General features: G+C 38.6%; 1 protein-coding gene across 1 annotated transcript in view; it reads right to left on the minus strand.

Annotated features, from left to right (window-relative positions):
- Positions 1 to 514: 514 nt before the first annotated feature.
- The window catches only part of MYO3B (myosin IIIB), a 213,236-nt gene continuing 188,112 nt past the window's right edge, over positions 515 to 25,638 (minus strand). Inside the window, exons 34-37 of the mRNA XM_075028469.1 lie at positions 3,706 to 3,812; positions 3,285 to 3,331; positions 1,859 to 1,971; positions 515 to 1,536 (exon numbers count right to left, since the gene is read on the minus strand). Of these exons, the coding sequence (XP_074884570.1) occupies positions 1,472 to 1,536; positions 1,859 to 1,971; positions 3,285 to 3,331; positions 3,706 to 3,812 (332 nt within the window). The 3' untranslated portion in view covers positions 515 to 1,471. The remainder of the gene's footprint in view (positions 1,537 to 1,858; positions 1,972 to 3,284; positions 3,332 to 3,705; positions 3,813 to 25,638) is intronic.

Below are 25,638 nucleotides of genomic sequence, written 5' to 3' on the forward strand. Positions count from 1 at the left end.
TTTATGTTATTTTTTTTGAAGTATCATAACAAATACTCATTCTTGTTGTATTTTGACAAAATGTAAAGAAAGCAATCTGCACACATGCATTCATATTAGTTGCCATTCGTATTTGCACTGCATTTTTGAATATCATTAATTCACCTGCAGCTACTCACCAATTCTCTGTTGTTTAAAAAGTCTCTAAATTTTAAAGGCTCTAAAGTGCCTTTAAAGTACATCTACCCAGATGTACAGCAGAGAAGAATGAGGAGTGAACCGAAGGACTTCAATCTCTGGCAGGATTTTAGCTTTTAGTTTCAACCTTCTGTCACATTTTAGGTGAAGAATGAGTGAAGGATTGCTCTTCCTGGAATGACTGAATCCTTTTCTCATCATCATCTGCCCTGCTTGACTTAATTTCTGTTTATTAGGAGAGACAAAGCTTTTGCTGAACTATCCATTTCATTACCTTTTCTCCTGTCAAACCCTATTCTGGCTTAGGGATGGCCTGACTGCACTTGGGTCTCATTTCCCATGCCATCTCCCCTTGTCCTGTGGTCAAAAAGTTGGTGCCAGTGAACCCTGATGGTAAGAAATTCTGCAGCTTAAGGAACAGGTGTGAATTGCACCTCTGCAAGGAAGAAGTTTTGTTAGCACAGATCAGGGTAAACCCATAGGAGGGAAGATAAAACCAAGAGTCATAATTAGGTCTATATAATACAAAGTCAGATTTAATCTGCATGGTTTCTCAAAAAAAAAAAAAAAGAAAAAAAAATTGTGAGCAAATTTGTAAGGCGGTACACATGAATGTTTTATTCCCAAAAGTTTTTTACAAGAGCTTTTATGGAAAAGAAGCAAAGAATTGTCACAGATCAAAACTGTGGCTCAGAAACAACAAGATAAAATAGTCAGCTTCTGTCACGGAAACAGTTACCAGCAAAGTATCTCAGCGTTCCATAGAAAGTTACATATTGTTTCGTTAAGGATTTGGAAAGAAAGTGAAAAGCAAGTAGAAAAATTTGCAGGTGACATTTTTTTTCCTGCTACATACAAGAGGGCTGTGGAAATGTACGAATCACTGGAACCCAGAAATACAGGTTAAGAAAGAAATTAAATACTTGCATGGATAACAAGAATAACTAGTCATAATGATGGCTTCAGTCACAAGGACTATATGAAGCAGTGTGTGAAATGTTAGCTTTAAAACTGTTTTGCTTCTTATATTTGAAATAATTCTTCACGATAAGCTTATGGTAAACTAATACTTTATAAGAAAAATATTTACAAGGTAAATTGAGTCACAATCATTATTTTAGATGATCTTACTCTGTACATTTTTATAGTGTTAAAAGCCATACACAGCACAGAAAGTTATAAAGGATAGTGTTTAATACCAGTCTAATGAAATGCAAAACATTTTCACTATGACCCCAAATGAAAATTTTTAGTAGAGTTCTTTTAATCCAGTTCAGTTCCTTGATCTTATTTTTCACACAGCTCTACCAGCAGTTGTGCCAGCACAACAGAAGGGATGGCACAGGGTGGGAACAGCAGCTGGGGGGGAGCAGGGAAGAAGGGGTTAGAACTGTATAAACTAACCTCGCTGCTAAAGAAACGTGTCCATTACCAACATCAACACATACAGGTAGTGCTGCTCCCCTTCACTGGAACTGCTTATAGAATACAGCTAAATGGGACAATTCACAGTTGCAAAACCAGGTCTAAATTAGTGAAAGAAAGTTACTAGCTGAAACGGTATTTTTTAATATATAAACACACGCCCAAAGTTAATTGGAAGAGATTACCATCATGAAAATACTCTTACCAGTATTAGTCAATAGAGTAAGTGAGGTTCAGCTTTGAGCAAAAGACACACCTCTTGAAGAAGGAGGAGATGGGGAACTAAGAAAACTCTCATCTTCAGGGATAGATTCAACAGCTGACAATGATTTGTAATACTCATCCTCTCCATCCAGCACTTTGATTTGGCTTGAAAGAAAACAAACAACATTTATTAAGTTAAAAAATTAATTCTGTCAATATCTTCAGAAATAGAAACTTCGCCGTGGATGTGAAAATGAAGAGTCCTAATACAAGAAAGGAAAAAAAAAGATGGGATGATTTGATGAGAAAGATATAGCTTTTATACATACTTTTACTTTGCTATTACTTTATTATGATTATACTCTGAATGGTTCTGAGGATCAGTGAAATGTAATATAGTCTTTCATTTTGGGTGTACAGAATGACAGACCAACTATTTGCATCAAATAGGCATTTCATTTGAGCGATGTGACTTTTTTGTCTGTATATGTTCCACAAGTAGGGTACAATTTTGATAACGCATTTCAGCTGATGTTTTGCTGTGAATACGAGCCAAAGACCACATCACCAATTTGGGGGGAAAGCCCTATTGACATCAAGGAGCTTTCATTTTCCTGTGGTGTATGATGAGCACTGCAGTTTCATGCCAGTGTTTTTATTCCCTGAACAGGGATACGGACTTTTTTAGACTAGGGGAGGGAGATAAAATAAACCAAATCTTGTGCAGTCGTGCAAAATTTTGGGCTTTAACCTTGACTCAAAGACCTCCTATTCATACAGTTATATTCAAAAGATTAATTAAAAACAGAGGACATAATACAGAAAGTTCTTGTACACTTTTGGAGTACATGCATTTGCAAGACCAAGCATCCATCAGTTCTCTCTGGTCCACGTGATCAGTCAATGAAATATTTTGGCAATTGTATAGTAGCCAGCCTGGCTTTTGTAAATTGTTTTCAGTGATTTCTACCTATCACCAGGTGACAACTGCTCATGTGACAATGAGAACCGACTCAGTTCAACGGAGAAGGAGCAATTCCCTTTTGGGCTAAGTGGCCTCTCTGTCAGTTCTTAAAATGTGCTCCCCCAGGAGGGCTGAAGCCCATTGCGAGTGTAATGCTGCAAAGCTGGCAGGGCTTCTGCCCGTGTTCTAGGTCAGAGAACTTGTTTCAACACCCTTCATCTGGCACCTTTCACTATGGCTAAATGCACTTAAAAACATGAAGAAAGCTATTTTTTTGCAGTAGTAGTACTCGGAAAGACCTGGGGAGCATATTTTGTAGGAATCAGTTCTAGTGTCTGTAGACAGCAGTACATGCAAGTTTTACATTTGCTTCTGCAGAAAATGTCCAATGTCAATGCACAGAAATATGTTGTTTATTTTTAGAAACCTCTCTAGAAAGTTTTGCATATTCTGTAATATCACAAAGGACTTCTTCTGTTTACAGTTGCTTAGAACTAAGAAGATAGATATTTACCCAAGTTTTCTTGGCTTCCTCTTGCTCCCTTGATATTCTAGAGTTCCCTGTGGAGAGGGCCAAGAACACACAGTCAAAGCAAAGCAGCAAGTCGTTAATTTTTAATTCAAAGTGATTTTGTGTTGAATGCAAGCAGATGCTGATAATATCAGAAGTCACAGCATAATTTTTTTGATCAAAGGGCTCAAGTGAGCCTGATGAAGCATGCATCTTGCTCGTCTTTGATAAACCACATCAATTATTCACCGTGAAGGCAGACATCCTGACATGAAAGCAACAGATAAAGAGCATAAGCACATGTTCAAGACGAGAGCAGAAGAACGTGGGGGTGGGGCTGGAGGGGCTGAAACAGGTATTAATAACAGAATTATTAACTGGAAACAAAGCCAGTAAAACAGCTTTATTGCCACTTTGAACTCACGTTTAACTGGTTATAGTACATGTTGTCCTCGGGGCTATTCAGCATTTTGGGCTGCTGACATCGTCGACGAGGTGTTCTCAGCTTCTGTTCAAGACAGTTTTCTGAACCTACAGTAAGATAACACAATTTAGTTTTAAGCTGTGCCAGGTGCTGTGAACGTCTTAGCATATTTTAGTCTGTAAACAGTCTTCTGTCCTATTTGGTCTTGGATTTATTAGCAAGTCTGTCCTATCCAAAGTAAGCACACAGAAACTTGGGAATCGTTGTTTTCTCTTTTGAAACTTAGTTCAAACATAAGTTTTTAAGCAGAACTTAATTTTTCCTTTTATAACATTTTTTATTCTTCCATATATCTATATCACACAGCTCCTTATTCCTTTCACACTTTATCTTAGTATCTTCTGTTATCTAAGCAGGAAATGAGGTATATTGTGACCAGCTATGGATATATCATTCAGCAGCAGCAAAACCGTTTTTCTACAGCAGACAGTAATAAAGCCTTTTGACTGATGAGACTTAGTCTATTATAATCATTTTTATATAATAAAAAGGCTACCTTCTTGACATGGCTCTCTGTTTAATCGGAGTAATCGGACTGGTTTGGAATTACGTTTTCTTAATATAATTTGTGATGCGCTGTAAAGTAATAGTTGCTTAAAGTCATCTGGAAAGCAGAGTTTAAAGATGAATGAAATATTTCAGAAAGGGTGGATTCTGAAAAGAACTAACAGCCTTTTCATTTTTTTTTTTTTTTTTTTATTACGGAAAAAAGACATTATGGTGTGCTGTACTCTATTTTACCAGGCATTTTCTGTGGCACATCCTCTAGATTACCAGGACAACCATTTTCAGTATAAATCAGAATCACTAGGTTACTAAAAGACACTAGGGGGGGTAAGGAAAGGTCATTTACTTTTCAAATAATTCTCCCAATGCCTTTGACTTTTCTGATAGCTCCCTGTTAAAAATGATTTTAGTGACAGTAAGAATAAAAACAGGTTTTGGTGGCACTGAAAGAAAAATATACATCTTATCACATTTGCATCCCATACTGCATGGGTAACTTGTGCCGATACAAAAGACCAGCACAAAGATCAAGCAGCATGAGTTCCTTTAAAAACTTCAAAACTGAAGTTAATATGGCTTGTGTGGATGTAGGGCTCTAATCTCACAAATAATTTGTAAGATCTGGCCTTAAGGAGCAGCTAATATTACAAAGGAGGTTTATTATACACCCAGGTTTACAGTTTGCAACTATTGTACTTTTCTGCAATTACTGAGTGAGGTAGAGGAGGTGGTTGAATTTTGGCCTTTTCAGGCAAATAACTGAGTGTTCTGGGACATTTTCTCTCTTTCACTGTATTTCTCCCTCTCAACAGTAAGATTTGAAAGACAGTAGTTTCCTCTGAGTGTGGGACTGCAATCTCTGTGTGGGAGGGGAGCACTTTTTTCGTGCCAACTGTCATGTTCCTTCACAACACCTGGGAGAGATGGTGGGTTAAATGGCCACCAGGGAACTGACTGCAGAGCTGGGTGAATGAGAATTTCTCATTCTCATTTTAGAATTTCTCTAAAAATGGAAAACAATTTTATAGAGAAATGTTACATTTCTCCAGTAATACAAAATAACTTTTAAATAATACGCTCATGTTGCTTGCTAATTTAATACCCAAAGCTTCAATGCTTTATTCTTTCAAGTTCAGTAAACCTTTATATTTTTGCTAAAGAGCTTGTGATGGCTGAGCCTCAACCTTTGCTACTTGTATTGCATATAACCCGACATGGCAGAAGCTGTTCCAGAAAATGCTTCTGGGGAAATTGGGTGCCCAAATAATATCTGTGTCTTTGGAAAGTTTTTTTCTCTAATATTTAGATAGGACATAAGTGTGATTTTGTTATCTCTGAAGTCTCTGGAAGTTTTGTGGAAGACCTGCCGTAACTACATTCTACTCTCTCCCTGTTTGCTCTGAAAGTTACTCAAATTGATCTTAGGCTTTCTGTCTCACGACAGGAGGGTCTGCAATTTTTGCAAGCAATGTTTTCAGTCGCAAGGCCGTCTGAATTCCTTTTTACAGCAGTGTAGTTCTTGAATACCTCTCCACAAATAATTTTTTTATTCTAGGAAGAGGCTGGTATGAATAAAGACTCAGGTCCGCACAGTTTTGCATAATTTCACACACCTCTCTGCAGCTTGCCAGAAGTAAAAACACAGCACACAAATATTTAGAAATTTTCAAACAGTATGATAATATGATGGGGTATTCTTTTTTCCTTTCCCCCAAACGCTGTTGTGGCCTTCATGTTATTTTTCCAAAACACCTATATGTAGAGTCTTTGTTTTAAAAATGTCTTTTATTCATTAGGATTCTGAGACACTAATATTTTGCTCTAGCTTTTTATGCTGACACTTAACTATTTCTGTATATCCTATGGGTGGTCTGCAGTTTGTGTCCTCCAAAGGAAATACCCTTTCAGCGGGCCCATTTGTCTTAGTGTTTAGTAGCATACTACACGAACACTACAAAATCTGGTAACATTTATCATAAACTACCATATCTGGAGAAAACGGTATTAACATGTGCTCAACACTCAGCAATTGAATAGGCATTTTAAATGCTGTTCTAAAATATTTTGCTTTGATGACAGACTTAAAGCCACCAATAAGAAAAAAGTCACTTGTCATTTTAATAGCAATAGCAGCACCACCAGTATCATTAACAGGGTATTGTCTACACTGCACCCAGTTTGTGCTAAGTGCCTCTGGCACATCCAGTCTCCTGAGTTTGCCACAAATTTAGAGACCAGATGAGAGAGTGAGCACATGAACTTCTTTCAGGTTGTCCTTTAGTACCATTTTAAAAGTAGGAGATCTGCCCCCCCTTTTGTCTGGAAGAAAACCTTTCCTTTGTAGCTCTAAGCACAGAAATTCCTTAGGTTACAATTTCTTTATTGGTAACTTGCTTACTGCAGAAATAACACAGAGTAGGTAAAATGCCTTCTGCCAAGTGCACTGTGTCAGCTGATCTAGCAAGTGTAGAGCAGCTGAGGTTCTGGGCATCCTTCTTTCCTCACTTGAACCCAGAGAGGCTGATACACATGGGTGAGCAGGGTCATGTGGATGCTACCCTGAAGCCACCACAAAATTGATGTTGCTTACAGTGAAGGGAATTAGAAACTGGCAAATGGGTAAAACTCTTGGAGTTTAAAGTATTTTTAAGTAAACAAACCAATGGTCTTTCTGTTTACTCCTCTATTACCACTATTGGTTATCCTTTTTATTTCTCTGATACGTAAGAGCCCAAGTCAATAGATCAGGACCTTGCAGTGCTCAAACAGATTAAAAAGCCGTGTGTTTTCAACTAAATGCAAAGTCAAACATTCGAGTTAGTTACATTTTTAAGAACTGGGAATTGCATAGTTGGAAAGCAGTGTCTCCAAGAGAGAGCTGGAAATCATCACAGATATTCAGCTGAATATGAAGCAGACTGGGTGCAAAGCAGAAAACTACTCAATAGAAATAGGAAAACAGTTTTATCATTGAGTGCAGAATTATTTTAAAGTGCCTGCTGTAAACTGCAGAACAAGAACAATTTGAAATCTGGAAAACCTGCCATATGGTGAGAAATTTAAGAACACTGTTCTATTTAATTTTTTTTCAGAAGAAAGTTAAGAGGTGGTTTGAAGCAAGTCTAAACCCCTCTATAGAAAGAGGAGGGGTTTTCACCTTCAGAAACAAAAGTCTGAACTGTCTAATGGTCAGAAGTGGAAGAAAATTTCAGACCAGAAATACAGCACATACATAGTGAAAACAATCAGTCAGGAGAAAAAAAATATTTAGCAGTATGAGGGAAGCTCAGGTTGAGATTGGAAGCTTTTAGAAAAGGTATGTTTTGACTCAAGCTGAAGTTAAAAACTATTCAAGATATGACATATATCACTTCTAGCTTAACATGAATTCATTTCTCTAATGTGATTTTTATCTACGAGTCTCAATCTGCAGAAGATTTTGTATTGATCTTTTCATTTCTGGGATATACTTTCACCTCGGAATTTCCATGTGACTCTTCTTCTTTACTTTCTTATGGCTGAAATGGAAATATTTTTCTTCAGTTAGCCATCACATCCATCATACTGACACTTTTTATGACATCTCTTGGCTTGCAGATGATTAGCACATTTCTTATGCCATATCTTATTTAGATGATTTTTCTGTTTAAAAACCCATCCTTTACATAAGTTGCAAAGGACCCTTTCAGAAATGCACAAATGGACAAACAGGAAGATTTAATGAAGAACTTCAAAATGCTCTTTAGCACTGACACAAGGACTTTTCCATCTAGGATTTGGGCCCTGACCAATTCTTTCAAAACAGTACCTGCAAAAAATGTATTTTTCTAATGATTTCCCATGAGGCAGATGACTTCACTTGATGTTCAGTGAAGATCTCTTCTTAGATGTCCTGTTTGTCCTGCTTATCTTGGTATTGAAAACTTAGGGACCAGGCACTGGGCACACTCTTCAGAGGAACTGAGAATCATCAGATTTTGCTCTCTGAAATGAAGCTAGGGTCTTCATAAACTCTTCATAATTAAACTCTTGCTTCAAAAACCCCTTCATGCTGATAACCTCACCAAACATTGCTAATTTTTCCTATATGGAGAATTCTGCAGAGAAGATGGTGATGAGGCAGCTACAACTGCATTTGGAACTTGTAAAATCCACTGATGTGAGTCAGATTGTTTTAAGGTTGGTGCAGCACAGAGTGGGCTCTAAACCCCAGTCGACGTCTTACTTTTAGCAAGGAATGCACAGAAGGGATCTTTGCCAATGTGTCAGTGCCACAAAGTGGGCTGTGTCACCTATTCCCTTGCTGAAGGGACTCCATCCACTACAACGCATATTGAAGGGTGGAGATGAGTAGTCTCATTTTCCTTCATACGCCATTTACCCAAAACAGGTTTGGAAGGGGTTAGTCTTGTCTCTTCTGTTATAGGTGAACACAAATCTAATATCACAAGAACAGTAGTCCTTCTCTAATTAGTCAGACAGGGAGATTTAGAGTACGAGAAGGGGCAGCCTGCTAAAGGAAAGGTAATGGGGCCATTTAGGGAATCATATATATTATTAATAGCGTAGGCAAATAAAGTACATAAATCAGTATGACCAAGAAAAATAGTAAGCATGTGGCTGATTTCCAATCTATAATATCAGATGAAACATGAAAGTGCAACCCTTAATTATAAGCAAATATTAGCACAGACTCATGGGATCTCATCATAACATCTCAAGGTCTACATTCATGAAAATTTAAGCAATGTTTAAAATCATGTTAATTTGTTCTTTGTTTGTTTCTTTTCCTGCCAGTCTAATTTATTCCAAAAGACTTTGGTTCTCAAGCCTGGATATATTGATCATGCCTATGTAAAGCATTGTTATAGCCTGGGGAGAAGACTTTTGTGGAAAAACTTGTCTTTGTTCTCCTTTGATAATTTATATGTATTTTGATGTTTTCAAGCTTTTCCAGTTTTGAATCATTTTTCAAGGCAGCAAGTTAAATTCACTTTTTCTCTTGAAGTCTTAGGCAAATGCAGAAATGACCTCACAGACAATGATAATATACGTCCTCCTCCTGGACTGGATGCTAAGTGGATAATTATGTGCAGCATGTTGATTTCAAGGAACAGCTACATTTTCTTCTGTGCCATACAAGTCTATTCAAGTAGAGGGCTCAAGGGGCTAGTGATTCTGGTCCCACTCATATCAGTGTTAAATGGGAGTGACTGAACATCACTTATGCAGTAAAAAATGCTGTAAATGAACTAGGCTTTATGATTTTAATTATTTCAGCTTTATTTTAAAAAAGAACGATTTACAAAGGGCACATAATGCTGTTTGGCCAAGACTGTTCATACAAACATATTTTCCTGCCTTTCTCGTTCCCATGATTCTCCACCATTTGCACAAATTAGCATCACACTGTAAGTGCAAAATGGGAGTAAAATGAAAAACTTGCCTGAGAAGCAGAGTGAATACTCAGGCAGTTAGCTTCCACTGAGGACGTGCTGCACCTGCCTGCCTGCCACACTCAAGCCAGTTAATCCAGAACCATCTTGCACATCCCTGTACAAAACTGCGATCAGCGTGACTTTAGTATGAGCACACATTAAGAGATACCAGGCCCACATCACAGGGCATTTGTTCACTGCCTGTTAAATGCTACCAACTATAAATGCATCAGAAACAAGGACAGGATAACAGGTCTAATAGGCTTCACAGAATAAGTACTGTAGAATAATCTGTAGCTTCATTTGGGAATAACGAAGTTATCAGGTCTATGCTATATACTATAAATTTAATTATGTTATGTGTCCTGGTTTTAGCTGGGATAGAGTTAACTGTCTTCCTAGCAGCTGGTATGGTGCTATGTTTTGAGTTCAGTATGTGAAGAATGTTGATAACACACTGATGTTTTCAGTTGTTGCTCAGTAGTGTTTAGACTAAAGTCAAGGATTTTTCAGCTTCTCATGCCCAGCCAGCGAGAAAGCTGGAGGGGCACAAGAAGTTGGCACAGGACAGAGTCAGGGCAGCTGACCCCAACTGGCCAACGGTGTATTCCATACCATGGGACGTCCCCTGCAGTATAGGAACTGGGAAGTGGGGTCGGGGAATCCCCGCTCGGGGACTGGCTGGGTGTCGGTTGGCGGGTGGTGAGCAATTGCCCTGTGCATCATTTGTACATTCCAATCCTTTCATTATTGCTGTTGTCATTTTATTAGTGTAATCATTATCATTATTAGTTTCTTCTTTTCTGTTCTACTAAACCGTTCTTATCTCAACCCACGGGTTTTGCTTCTTTTCCCGATTTTCTCCCCCATCCCACTGAGGGGCAGGGGAGAGTGAGTGAGTGGTTGCGTGGTGCTTAGTTGCTGGCTGGGGTTAAACCACGACATTATGGTAGTTCTGCAAGAATGCTGGAGGCTGATAGAAAATAAACACACTGTCTCTGAAAGATTTTAATCTCAGTACAAGCAAAACCACACCATGAGACAACAACATAGGGTAGGAGAGAATAAAGAGCAAATCTGCTTGGTGACTTAAGTAATGAGGTGTGTCTCTAACATCTTCTTTTCCCTTCTGAGGTTAATGAGAGGGAAAGAGAAAACTAAAGGAAAGAGAAATGGACAGGAAAAAGACAAAAAATGAAAAGATCAAGTAAGATACTGGGAAACTAAGGAAGAGAAGAAAGGGGAATAAACAACCATTAATGGTGAAGCAGTAGAACCTAAGTTCTGGCATCAGAGGATTTGATTAATCTAGTAACATCAGGAGCCTGGAGGCATGTCGGCATATTTAATACTATTAACAATTGTAATTCTCTCCAGGATACTTCATGCTTACCTAGCAGTAGCTTCAGAGCTCTGCAAATGTTCAATAAGGCCATCCATTCTGTTGATATAATGAGATATAGTATGACGGGAACCATTCTTGCCACCAAATTCCTGCAGTCCCTTCTTCTGCAGAAGAGTGTCCAGGAATATTTATAGGGGCTAGTGCTCTTCATGCTGCTAGTGACAAGCAAGCATGGAAAGAACAATAAATCAGATGTCCTTTGAGGAGTTACAAGGCCTCAGCCCTTGCTAACTGTCACAAAATATCTTACTGGAGCTTCACATAAGTGTTGCTAAGGGAAAGGACATTAACTAATTCAAAAATATGTATTAATGCTTAGAAAGAGTGATTAGTCCTTCACGAATCCTGCAACTGCAGTGTACTCAAAGCTCTTACTTGGATTCGGTAGGTAAGAATAATAAGTTAGATTTAATTAGTTTCAGTGTCAAGTGCTTTGTAGTCTAAGTCTATAGCCCCAAATGCAGTTACCAGATTCATTGAAAACACAGAATCTGGAGGTGTAAAAAGTCCTATAACAGAAAGATTTAAAATAAAATCAAACCAAGCTTCATGATCACCTCAGATCCCCCACACGACTGTGGTGAACTAGAATTTTGTTTATTCAGATGGAGTGTGCTCACAGTGCCAAGAGCCATAGACTGCTAGGGAAATTAGTGTAGCCTCTTTGATGTCATGTGCATCCCAGAATCTGTAACACACTGCTAAAACTGTGAGCACAGCCTTTTGTTTATAACCCTAAACAGAACCATTTGAATACACACACTGAAAGAACTCATAACAGAAGCAATGCATTTTCTTCCACCCAGTGATTCATTACTTATGGCTTTATTTTAGATACTGCAGTTCTACGCAAAGCCATATGCTTTAGATTATAAAGCACACTAAGCAAATCATAAGTTTTTCAAGATGGTATGTAAAGGCTGTTTTTGCATCTGTTTGTTGCCAGTGACCCAGATGATACTGTAATTAGAACAACAAATATTTTATGTGAAATCAATCATTTAGCTGTCTCTGAACCCTGAGACAATGGCTTTTAGATACACTTTGTTGGGAAACAAGATCCATAAATAGTTAGAATCTTGGCTTTTGTTGTTTTTTTCCCTTCCAACACAGTTCTGATCCTTCAGTATTTGTCAGTTCTTTCAGTCTCTATTGTGAGTGATTTAACTGTAGAGGGAAAAGGCAGAGATTAAACAAAACATACCAAAGAACTAAACTGTCAGTAACTAACATGGGTAAGATTCAAACCTGTCAGCAAACAGCATGCTTCTACAAGTATGGTCTTGAAGACATGTCTTCCTATACACATTGAATATACACAACCCCTCATATGCCCTGCATGTAGTAATATCTAATAGTGGGTTCCAGAGGTGTGGCAACTAGTCAACCAACCAGTCAAAGCCAAGAGGTTTACACAGCTACAACTTTAACTTCAGGAAAAAAATCATGCCAAACCATCCTGAATGGCAGAAGCTACTTCTGGACAATGCAGAAAACTGATGATTATTTTTCTTCCCCTCCTTAAACATGACCCAGGGCAGTTGTGGAAGCTGCTTTTTGGTGAATTTTTGGGATCTTTTTAGAAGAGACAGTTACTGGTGAAACCCAGGACATTTCAGGTATGCTGGAATTACTACATATCACAGCATATTTCCTGGTAAGACCTGCTTAATCCAGTAGCCACCAGGTGATAAGAAATAGCTATCTTACATTATCATGTGAGGTAAGTGATGTCTCTCTTGCTGTTTGAGCAGTGCTGTATAATCAATACAGAATTTCGCAGGGGAAAAACCTACTGAGAGCAATTAAATACGAAGAGATCACTTCCGGATCGGGAAATCCCTGAGCCACAAACCATGCTAGGCTGGAGAGTGTTCTGGGCAAATATCTCTGCTTGCCCTACTTTTTTACTATACCCTAGGCTTTTGCTCTTGGTTACTGTCAGAGAGAGGAAATTAGGCTAAACAGACTTGGATTGGACTTCAAATGCTCTTTCTTATGGCGGTTCCTCCCCCCTCCCCCTGCTTTTTCTTTGTGAGGTTGCTAACATTCAAATGACCAGGAAAGAAATCCACTTAGATTCAAGCAGAACAAATCCCCAAGAGACACCTGAACCTGAGGTTGAGGTAACTCCTCACAAGGTGCATATCAGAGTCTTCAATGCAAAGATCATTTCAAGGTCAACTTTAACTTCTTACGGTAGGACGGCTGTATTACACTTGCCTTTTTGTTAGCACTGCACCGGATCAGCCTGAGCTTCTGGAAGGCAGAAGTAGAAATCCCATGCAAAGAGGAATACTAAGGAAAGCCAGGCATTCTTCAGTTTTCTGGACATGCCCCATTTTCCCTTCTCTGGAATTATTCATTTGAGGTACTAGTCTTGAAGTAGAAACACTGGGACACCTACACAGGCATTGTGTACCCGGAGGCTTGCCATGATGCAAGCTTGTCCCATCAGCATTATGTCATGGTTGGGACTCAGCCTGTTGGTGCAGTTTATTTGTTTAGTGAAGTTAAAGAAAATAGGATTAGAAAGAACCTCAAGTGACTATTTTGTCCTTCCCTGCCTTCCAAAGTAAAACCACATCTCATGTTGGAGGTATGAGAAATTTTCAAAATTGCTCAGAAACAAAAATATAAAAAAAAATCCTCACAAATATAGCATCAACAATGGAGCCATTCATTATTACTTCTGCATGATACTATGACAGCTATTCCTTCAAAGAAGAATTAGGATGATGATTTAGTCAATCTGATTGATTAAATAGCTTTGGCAATTTAAGTATGAATCCTAAATATCCTGATGGTATCATCAATTTTAGAGATATTCTCCAAAGTACATTTGGACTTTGCAATGCAAAAGTTTTTAAACTGCAGATTGTGGATCTCAAGAGCTGTGTATCATGTGCAAATATGCCTAGAAAACTCACTGGACACTTGGCACTGGTTCATCTTGTGGATTCTAGCTAAGAAAAGCAAAGCATATGGGGAAAAAGATGAAACAAACATAAAAAGTAAACACTGTGATTAACTTTTAAAAATAAAAAGTCAAAACATTCAGTGCATTAGGGAACAGTAACAAATCACAAATACCTTTCTAATACTGCTTCTCTACAGAGCCAAGTACTGAAGTTGCCAAAAATGTATCATACAAATGTGGGGAGCTAGTCTGTGCAATCAGAAGTAGGGCAGGAGGCAATCTGTAAGTTCACACTCAGTTAAGATGTGGTTCATAACGGGCCTGTGTTTCAGAGTTGCTGTCCTAGCATATAGCCTGGATCCTTTTAAAGGTAATCCCTCACCTTCTTCCAAACTGTAATAATAGCATTTTTATCCCATACCCTCAGAGATTAAGCCACTTGATTGACTTTGAATTCTGGACACACAGGAAATTTGTATTAATTTAGCATAATGATGAGGCGCAATAAAGGCTCTGTGGAACCACAGCAGCGTGGTCTCTAAGGTTTTGTTCGTTACAGAAACACAATTTGCATATCTAAAGGCTTGAAACCATGGGTCCATATTGATACAACTAGTATCTCAAATTTGAGTGTAGCAGATTCAGCATATATTTCAAAGAATAAATGGTAGAAGCCCAAGATAAAACTCTCAGTAGATTTCTTCATTAAGAAAGAAGTTTTTTTTTCTGAATTCAAGGTAGTTGGCAGCAGTAACTTTTAAAGGAAGTATTAAAGAAAGCTTGACTGAATCCTGCAAAAATGTCACTAGTTAGATATTTGCTTCCCAGTGTTGCTACAGTGATTTGGTCTGACATTTGTAAATCTTGGAAGTAAAGAAGGTATCTTGGCTAGATAAAGGAAACTAATGCTGCTGACCTATGTGCTACAGCAATCCATTCTTAAAGGGGCTGTTAATTACTACTGGGACTTCTAACATTAGACCTACAATTAGTGATGGTTCAGAATTGATCTACAAATCAAACTCAGGCCAGGGAATTCTAAGGGAATATTTTGAAAGAAAAACTGAAGAAGCATGAACAAACTATTCAGTCAATGACAGAGTTAGAAAAATATGTAGGAATAGAAAAAACCTTCAGGCTTTAAATATGTCTGTATCTTGTGAAAGAGCATCTAGGTTTTTTTCCCCCTTCCAAATCCAAATCGCAAACCTTTGACTACTTACACTATGAATCTTCTGATAGAATGCTAGACATGTATAAAAATAAGGGGTCATTATTTCCAGAGGTGTAGTTCATTAACTTTCATCCTGAAAAGGTAGATGGGACCTTCCAGTAGTAGCAAAGTGTGTTCAGAAAATGTAGAAAAGATGTTTAAACAAAACTGAGGGAGGTCTGCAAAGAATTTCAACACTGGGATTTCAATCCTAATAAAGCAATTTTAGGCTATATATTTCATGATACCTAGCCACACCAGCTGCAGTAAGAGCTTTGAGAGTGCAAAACACATAGAATATGCGTACTTTTCATCCAGTCCTTCCTAAAAGCATTTAAAGAAAAATTTGGCAAAGACTTCAGCTCATGGGAGCAGAGGAATACATACACATATGTGCACATATACAAATAAAGTGAGTTGACTTTCCGATATTACAGTGACTTGCTTATGTGACAATATGTTGTTTTGTTCTGAACTCACCTTTCTTGACAGGGCACAGCTTCCATTAGTACATCAACTCACTGTATTATATTCCCCTCTGAACACAGTCTTTGTACTTGAGTGTCACTTATTTTAAATTGGTAAATGCTACAGAATTAGTTGGTTTTTTTTATTTTTCTCATAAATACATGACTAATTCTAGTGACTTTGATGACATTTTATTCCTCAGAGCTTAACAAACCCTTCTTCACCAACATGAGTGGTGATTTCAGGGTTCAAACTGAGGCACTAGGAGGGCTGATTTTTAAACAGTTACAGCTCACCCATTCTGGAAAATCAGGTTCCTTCATGGTATCTTAGTTTAGGTACACAGAATTTCTTGTCACTCCAGAAAATACAGACAAAGTGATTTCAGAAATTTTGGGGGGGGGAGCCGATTCGGACATATTTTCCACCTCTTAACTACTGTAAATCCTTGATTTTTTTTTTCAACCCCTTTCTTACAACTCTGTACTAGATTCTTGGCTGGTAATTGAATAATATATCCCTACAGAATAGCTCGTGATATAGCAACATCAAATTCTGTTTGTGTCCTGATTCTGTACTTGGGTCTGTGGGTATTGCGGAGCATGCAAAGTTGTGAATTAACACTTTATTAGTTATTGTGCACTAATTTCTTGGGTGAATGACCTACAAAGGACCACACAGAGTTACAACATGAATAAACTAGTGCATTGCAAGTGTACCTATTGCCATGGAATGCCACTTCTGATTTATCTGTTTTGGATAGCTGAGAAGTATGGCCATATTAACATAACTCTTTTCCATAACATATCTTGCTTCTCAGTAGGACTAATTAGCTTAGGCATGGCACTGCACTCATCCAGCTATACTGCCCCCAGGGTCTGATCCACATCTAGCTTGAGCAGCTTTGCAAAGCCCTGGCATGCGCTGAGTCGCTATATCATAAATTTATATTACGGCTTATTCTATACTAACTTTCCCATGGAGACAAAACCTAAAAATCAGTTTTACCACTGTGAACAGATTCATCAAAGTCTCCCATTGAAGTAATGCCATAATAATAATGACAATATCCTGTCCCCAAGCAGAAAGGCTCATATCCTGAAAACGCTAACATTGAAGCCAGCCCCAACACTAAGCATATGAATACAAGGGAAAAAAAGGAAAGTCTCAGAAAACCATGTTGTTATTAATATCGTTTAGAGAAATATGATTAAAAAGGAAATATATAATAGAATTTTAAACTCCTCCCTTTAGAAAGGACTGTCTTAATTATTTCAATTATTAAAAGGCCCTATGAAGTAAAAGGCTGTGGGCTGAGAGAAATATATATTTCTCTTCATATGTAGAAGATGATACAACAAATTTTAAAAGTCCAGCACTCACTCTATCTACACAATACTTGAATTAACTCATGAAGCAGTTTTAATTCAGAGATAATTGAGAGCCATACACTTTCTACAAACACACAGTAACATGTAGGAGCACTTAAGCTAATCTTTGTTGAAAAATTCTTATGTTAGGTTCTTCAATAAAATAAGCACAAGAATAACTTTTGCTTTCATGGAAAGTGTCAATTCCACATGTAGCTGCTCAGCATTGTCTAAATTAAATGAATATGAGACTCATGGGTGGACAGAGGCAAACTGAAGATAATCAGCAAAATTTATGTTTTCAAATAATGTACAAAACACATAAATCACTTTGGAGGCCCATAAAATGGTCTTTGAAAAAAATATTTCAATTATAAAATAGCAAAAAGCAAAGAAACATGACCATAAGTTACAGTTCATTGTTTGCTTTTAGAAGGTAGAGTGGCAGGAAATTATCTCCCTCTCATCACACATTTCATTTTTGATCAGGTGATTTTGCATTATTTGTAACTTCAAAAAGCAGCCACAAAAATATGAGGTGCCAAAGATATTTTTTCTTCTCTGAAGATGCAATTTTCTAGAAGAAAACTGTCTACAACACCACATATAGCAAACCAAGATTTTCAGTTTCTACTGCAAACACTCACTCATGCCAGCAATCTACATGAAGTCAATGCGTTATGCCACTGCATAATGATGGATCATGTGAGGCTTTGTAGGACGGGACCAATATTCTTTAAAATACATGTTATTATTTAATGATTTATCCCTTTTTATTACTGTCAACCAATAACGCGTATTTGTTCAAAACAAATTACTGTTCTTTCATCATTATGTTGACAACATTTTGTTCAGAACAATCCATGGTACAAAAAAGGCATCATTATTTACAGAGAACCATAAATCCTTATTTTTATTTCTAAAATACATAGTAGAGGTTAATTACACTTACCGTACTTTGCTTTCTGTGCGTGTCTCTGCTATTAGGAATTCATCTGGAAAGTTTATGCAGAGATACAAAACACCTTAGGTAGCTGTTTTGGCCTATGAAGTCTTAGCTTTATGTGTTTTGTGTATTTACTTTTTAGAGAAAGAGTTACTGTTTCAGAATAAAGCCTTGCAGGGTAGAATGTGAGCAGGCAGGCTACACAGCTGCTGTGTGGCCTGTGATGAGGAAGGTGCCTGTACCACCTGACAGTGCCAGCGAAGGGCTAATGCCCTCATGACACTTGTCCTTCTTTCTCTTTCCCTCATGGCTGCAGACAGCCAGGACTAGGATAACAGTTTGAACGTACAGAGAATTTGCAACATCGGCCTTGTGAGGGATGAATTTCCCAGTCATCTCTGCTGAAGCATTAAATGAAGATGTCTAATGATGACATTCTAAACACCATCATTACTTATTTCACTGGAGCTCAACGCACACAGAGGAAGAGACAGTCAATCATATCATGAAGAGCTACATGATGTACCACTCCTCTTACACAAGAAACAGCAGTAGCTTGTGCCACTATTCAAGACATACATGAGTCCCCAAACTCTACCTGTGAACCTGGGCCCACAGAAAGGAGGCTGAGCCCATCAGAGTTCATCCTTGTAACGAAACACCATGGTAGGAGAGGGTTCAAGGGGACCAAGGAGCTGAGAGAGCACACCTGATTACCTTTTCGAGTTTTATTTGTGGATGATGAAAATAGCCAGAAGTAAATGTTTCATATCCTATCATGTATCACATCACTGGAGAGGAGGCAAAGCTTGTACTTTGTGTAGAACCAAAGGGACAAAACCAGTAATCCTGCCTGCAACCACGCTTTTCTTATCCTTTTAAAGAACTTACGGCAAACCTGTGGATAAGAAGTGCTCTGCTGCAGCCAAGTGTAACTAAGATGGCATCCAGCTATATTTCTAACACCTATTAAAACCAGAACTACAGCAATTTAACTTAGTATCCATCAGAAAAACGTGTTTATTGTCCATACTCAATGGGAAAAAAAAAAGTCAATGACATCACAAGAAGTGCCTATGCTTTTTTTTTTGATGGTATCAAAAAGTTTCTTTAGATTACTGGCATTTGAACATGAGAAACTATTAAAGTAGTGCACAAAGTCAATAAAACGATCTCGCTAGACTTGCCAATGTGTATAAGGGGTTTTATCTTTAAAAATAGCCTAGTATTTAGTTGTATAAGCTCCAAATGGCGTTTAATGGGTGAAAATGCTTAAAGATTTCTGAGAGGTATTCCTATTTCTTGGCCATTAGCATGCCATGCCAGGATAGTTTAAATCTGCTTTCAGTTCTGGGTACTCCAGATCACAGCTCTCTTTATTTGTAAAGGGGAGGGATTTCCACCTGTGTGGAAGAGAAGCATCCCAATAAAAACTATAAAGCCACTAATGGGGCCTCTTCAGGAAGTGCTGTGACCAGACAACTGTAACTGCACCTGAGTTAGAAGTTAGTTGGGCTTCTTTTTTATTCATTTATTTCTTCACTAATACTGGAATTTTAGGGCAACAGAAACTTTTTTTGTGAATTCAGGTCATATTAGCTAACAGTTTCAGCTGAAATAACATGAAAAAACTTCAGAGATGTTGAAACAATTCATTCTGGCATCTCAAAAACAAAACATTTTGATTTTGTCACAAGGGGACTCCTTTCCCAAACCAGAGGAGGTAGTGCTGCCACCCCTGATATCCAAAAACTCAGTGATTAGGCCATGTTCTTAGGTTGTGAAAGATGTAGCTTCAAACACCTCCTTAAACTGTTTTGGTACAGGGACTTGAACCCACATATCACGCTTCTCAGGAGAGTAACCTAACTGCTGGGCTAGAAAATATTCTTAGGTAGGTTTCTCTCGGCCTCGTTTGTTGAAAGTGTCCCACTTTGCCTAAAGTAGTTAAATATTCATTGAAACAGAGATTGAAAGCCAGGTGCTGGGCCCCTTTTCCTCTGACTGCTCAAATTACCAGGATCTCAAGTCATTCACATGCTCTCTGCTTCTGTGGCCTACTTACTATTTAACGTACATTCCACTGATGGGAGAAAGGGGAGAAGGAGAAAATGTTTTCTTCTCTGAACTTCTGTATCTGCCTTAAGCATAGCCAAGGCCATTGAAAATATGGGTCGGTGAAAGTTTTGAGCCTTACATTTGGAAGGACAGTAGTATGGAAGGTAAGAAATTATCACTTTCCAACATATAGAGTAGTTAAAAATAGAGTAGTTTAATGACAAGAAATAGTATTATTTAAAGGAGAAAGAAGTGAGACATCTGCATCTATTTGTATCCAGTGTTTATCCCTATTGGCACAATTAATAAAAGCTATGCATAAATCACATGAAGTTCATTAAATCCACTGGCTCAGGCTGCTGACTAATTGGTAAATACACACTTGATAAAAATGTAAAATGTATGCCAACTCCACATTTTAAAACTGGTTTCTAGTTAAGATGTCTCTGCTTCCCAGTTGCTTTTCCAACAAAGCTCTATTTTCACGGTTATTGGTCTTAGGGAAACAATAATGCCCAGAACAGTGCCAAAAGATCTTAGGCCCTAGAGTACAAAAACAAAAATCAGCTCTATTGAGCTTACAGAGACCAAGGAGTTAGATATCTTGTGTCTAGGGCAATTTTCTAATGTACCTGTGAATCTAAGGTCTCCTGATGCCAGCTGTGCACATTTCAGTAGACTCTTCAGGCACTTCAACTCCTTTACAAATGAGGCCTTTAGCATTTGCTTCTGTAGTATTGCCTTCAACTAGCCCGACATGAAGGTATCATCGCTCAGTGAAACTTTGATTGAGTTAAATCTGACAATTCTGACAAATTAAAGGTCCAGGAACTATGCAGGCCTGTGCAGACAGACAGTCTGACACTGTCAAAATTAGACACAAGTAAAAACTAATTCTGAAAAACATGATGAGTGTGAGAGTGGCTGAGGCTGGAGCCATCTACCCCAACACTTCTCTAAAGGTCACAGAAGACCCATCTCCACTCATGTGGACATGGTGAAACCTCTGTACTCTCCAGCCCAGCACACCCTCCTTTTCAGAGGAGGCCAGCACCCAGCCAGCCACACATTTTTATAGACAGGGAGCTCAGCAAAAGACTTTGATAGTTATAATGGCTTTTAACAAATCCATGGAGAGCCTGATCTGAAGGGTCTCTTTTTGCCACCATTACTGATGGCTCTGATTGTGGAGGGCCTTCCTGACATCAAACAATCCCAGATGCAGAGAGGCCTTGGGAGCTAGCCCAGTGCTTTGTCTGGGCCTGACCTCAAGTTTTCTGTATTTACATTTTTTCCAAAACATGATTTAGAACAGATGTCACTGGACACCAGAGCTCTTCTCCAGGGCTGGAGTAGAAAATCACAGAAAAAGAGGGAGATACAGAGCAGCTCAATTTACATTACATGAGGATATTGATCTGCATAGCAAGGAAAGGGTCAAATCTACCCATTTCCAATTTTAGTTTAATTAGACCCACATTCATATATCAGTGCTGGTTTCCCTCTGTTAAGGCTCAAGCAAAATGCTTGGTTTGATTGTGAACAGCCTTATAACTAAGTGCAGTATTTTGGGTTAGGGATGGTTTAGGACCATCTCTGCTTGTATTCTGTATTTCTGCCATTGACTTCGACAGTGCCTGAACAACACATTCAAAGCACTTGCCTCAAACCACACTTATGGTGTGCATGTTTGAAACAAAGGATGAAATAAAGTTGACAAACAGTATTACGAAATTGATATAGCTTTAATAGTGGCTTAATGAAAAAAATGGGAGTATGAAACTCCCTTCTTCTCTAGACAATGTGTGGTGAAATAAGCTGTCCACAATGGAGGGAAAAAAGCTTGAAAAGAAACATTTGGAAACAATACAATGACATACGGTCCCATATGTTGAATCTATAATGCTTCCTAATTCCTTCAGGGTAAAATTCACTCTCCTCCTGAACAAATTCCAAGTAACTGGGATTTGCCTGTGAGGGCTAAAGGAAGGAATAAAATCTGTCCTCTGTACACAGACAGGAGACATGGCTACGAAGCAGCTTCTCTGCAGTTGCCATTTTACCCCTGGATTGGAGCAGCACAGGTAACGTTTTTTGATCCTTTTCTGGGTATTTATAATTGCTGATCCACAGGCCCATCCTCATCTCTTCTCCCTGGTCAAGTCTGCTCAGGGAATGCTTTCCCTGTAGGGTGCTCCACGGTAAAGAGGGCATGTGCTCAGCTTTCTGAATCATGGTAGCACAGCAGAATACCTAGTGTCGCTTTGAAAGTTTTCTATATAGAAAGCTGCATGTTGGTGCTGGTAAGGCATGCTCAGGGCCCCAGGGCAATTACGCTCTACAGCAGTTTTAGGTGATGCCTCTACAGCCCTTAGTTTTTTTGAGATACATTATTTCCACTCATAATTCCTGGTCCTATGCAGTCCACCAATCTCTGGATGAGGGAGTGGGAGAGGAAAAGGCCTGCAAAATCTAGCAACAGTTTTTATGCTCTTAACAGCACTGATTTTGTAAGTGTGCTCAACACAAGTGGTCAAACGTCTATCCAGCAATGAAAGTGTCTCATATATAAATGCTCTGAATTAAATTGTGATATAATAATAATTATTGGAATTTTGGCACATTTTAGGTGGTTGCATTGCTCACAGGATCAACTCAAGGCACAGGCAACTGCCTAGGTTAACAAATTACTGGAGATACTGAAGTGGCCACAGTTCTGTTGACTCCTCACAGCTCTGGAAAGCCAGGCTCCCTAGAGCTAAGGTACACACTTGTAGTCTTCATCACTGACCCGTATGGATGTAACATTGTACTGCAATACCTCTGTTCATACACGAAAGGGAAATTTTTCTCACAATCCTTATTCTTACACTCCTTATTGATGGGACGTTCCAAACTTCAGATGGTCCAAAGATGACATATACTGCTATTTGCCTGGTCATTATAGTGCAGCTCAATGGCCATTTTATAGGTCATTTAAGCTATTTTTTAATTTTGCTATTTGTCACCATCTCTAGTCTGTTTCAGGAGCCAGTAATTAGCTGTATTCGTTGATCTAATTTCTTTGTATATGAATAGTTTTGAAATTGTATGTTACTAAAAAGTTATGTATTTGAATTTTTGTTCGTATTTTTTTAAATTTGTGTGAAATACCATGCCCTCACCAGCCTGTCTGTTAGGAAGAGGCACCTTTGCATTTTGTAAGTGGGTATCTCTACAGCCCACTAGGACTATCTTTATGCATTCAGCCAAATTCAGCAGACTATGTCCTCTGCTGCTGATTCTCCTCTTTCTGTTTTGACTAGATCATGCAACTGAGCTTGCTGATATATAACTCAGATTAAAAATGTGTTTTACACAGATGTGTTGGTAGTAACAGGAATGACCTGTGAACATTGGAGGGAGTAACACTGTAGTGAGTGGCACCTCCACCGAAAAATGACCTGTGAGATGATGTCTAGATTCTTCAGCTCAACTGAAGTTCAACAACAGGGAGGGGGATTCAAAAGGTATGTTCACGACTGCTATCAGAGAAAGATAAAAAAAAAGTGTAGCAGATACAAAATGAGATTACTCAACTCACTAAAAAAGTTCATTTAGTAGAAATCCTGCTGTGAAATGGGAATAAAGGCAGAAAAGCCTTTGTCCCCAATTTGATAGGTCAAGGGAACTAAGGCAACATGCTGAAATCAAACCAAAATTTTTAGTTTTATTCTCCCTTAGCTGTGACTAAATAAAGCACAGGATTATTATTTCCTGCATTCTTGAAAGATACCTTTGTTCTTTACTTTTTACATCAAAGCTTGCATTAAGAGAAATTTTTGGGGAACTGGCATTCTTAAGCATTTCATCCCCCACAAATCAATAAACCTAAACATATGCAGTGACATCTTGCAGTGCCCAGGCACAAGATGAGGAGTCTGAAGAAACTGCAGGATGCTTCTCTGAGCTGCTAGTCTGGAAATGGCAGCATGTGACATCTGGGAAAGACATCTCTCAGTACCAGACACCAGCTACAACATCCTCTGCATGTAGCAGGACAGCGCCTGAACGTCAGGAGCCCTTCAAGATTTTAACATTCAAAAAACTCTTTTATGCTCAGAGATTTGTGAAAAGACTCTCACACTATGGCTTGCACACATTGATTTCTACAAATGGTCAGTAATACTCGTATTGCACACATGGCTACCAGCTAATTGTCACAGACTTCTGGAAATTCATTTTCTCAAAGGCAGAAAAATTCAGATGTGCCTGTACTGAGCATCCTGGCTTCAGGAAAGGTGCAAAAACGGCCAATAAAATGATAGCATCTATTGGCAAAAACGGCCAATAAAATGAATGCAAAAGATCTGGCTGAGTACGGACGAGATGGTTGTATCAAGCACTGCTTTGAATGAGTTTTTGTTCTTGAGTATTATCTGAGTTGACTCTGAGATTCTGCTTTGCTACCTTAGCTGCCCAGCTGACTCAGCCCAATAGTGCTGTCCCAATGACTCTGATCTACAGCAAATACGGGAGCCTAGCATGCAGCCCTCTAAACATGAGGTGTCACAACCCAGGCTTTCAGAAGGAATTTCTACTACAGAAATGCCTCTTCAGACATAGTTGGAACTATTGGGAGACTGACCTTATCCTGCAACCAGATTGGAAACCATAACCCTAAGGAAAGACTGGCATGATTGTAGGAAAGTAGCGTGTGCTCTAGGATGAGCGTCTTCTCAATCCAGCTCTACTCATTTGGGTTCAGCTCCAAGTAGAAGTCCACCACAATGCTTTTTTATTTTTCTCCTGGAAGACAGTTATAAAGCTGTCATAAACTCAGAGGTGGATATGATGGAGATGAGGGCTTTAGATCTCTGATTCCCCCACTAAAAGCAGCAGAGATCTTTTAAGGCCATAGGCAGAGATTAAGAAGCACTTGACTTTGCTTCTCCAGCTGGAGGACAGGGACAAGGGTTATCCAGACAAAAACTACAAAAGAAAAGGAAGGATGCAAAGAAAGTATTTAGGCCTAGAACCACAATAAACTTCCAGAATAAACTTCTGCCCAGTACATTTCTAGAAGGCACTAAGCTAAACTCAATGCTGATTCAAGCTGAGTTTTATTACGTGATAGGTACAGAGCCAACAGTACATCCTAAACATATCCACACAGGTACTATACACACTGCGCTACAGGAACGAAAAGTCTTCCCTCCTTGGGAAATCATCCTGTATTGAAGGTAAAAGATGATTATCCCTCTTCCACTCACCACCACTTGCTCTTCCCCATCTCTGAAAATGGCAATGAAAGCTACTAGAAACCATTTCAAAAGCTAAACCAAGATGGGGCTGAGGAGGGAATGGTATGGGGAGGGAAGAAATGATAATTCCTGTATATTTATCTCCAAAACTACTCACTGTTTTAGTTATTTGCCTCTTTTTGGTTCTTGTCTTTGTAGGTCAAAATGGTTACCAACAGACACTCTCACTGTTTATTTGGCATCTATGACACCTCTATCAGAACATGAATCAGCATCAGCAGTGTGTCAGCCTGTACTGGTGATAA

Source organism: Buteo buteo, chromosome 5 (assembly GCF_964188355.1).
Source record: "Buteo buteo chromosome 5, bButBut1.hap1.1, whole genome shotgun sequence".
Lineage (NCBI taxonomy): Eukaryota > Metazoa > Chordata > Aves > Accipitriformes > Accipitridae > Buteo > Buteo buteo.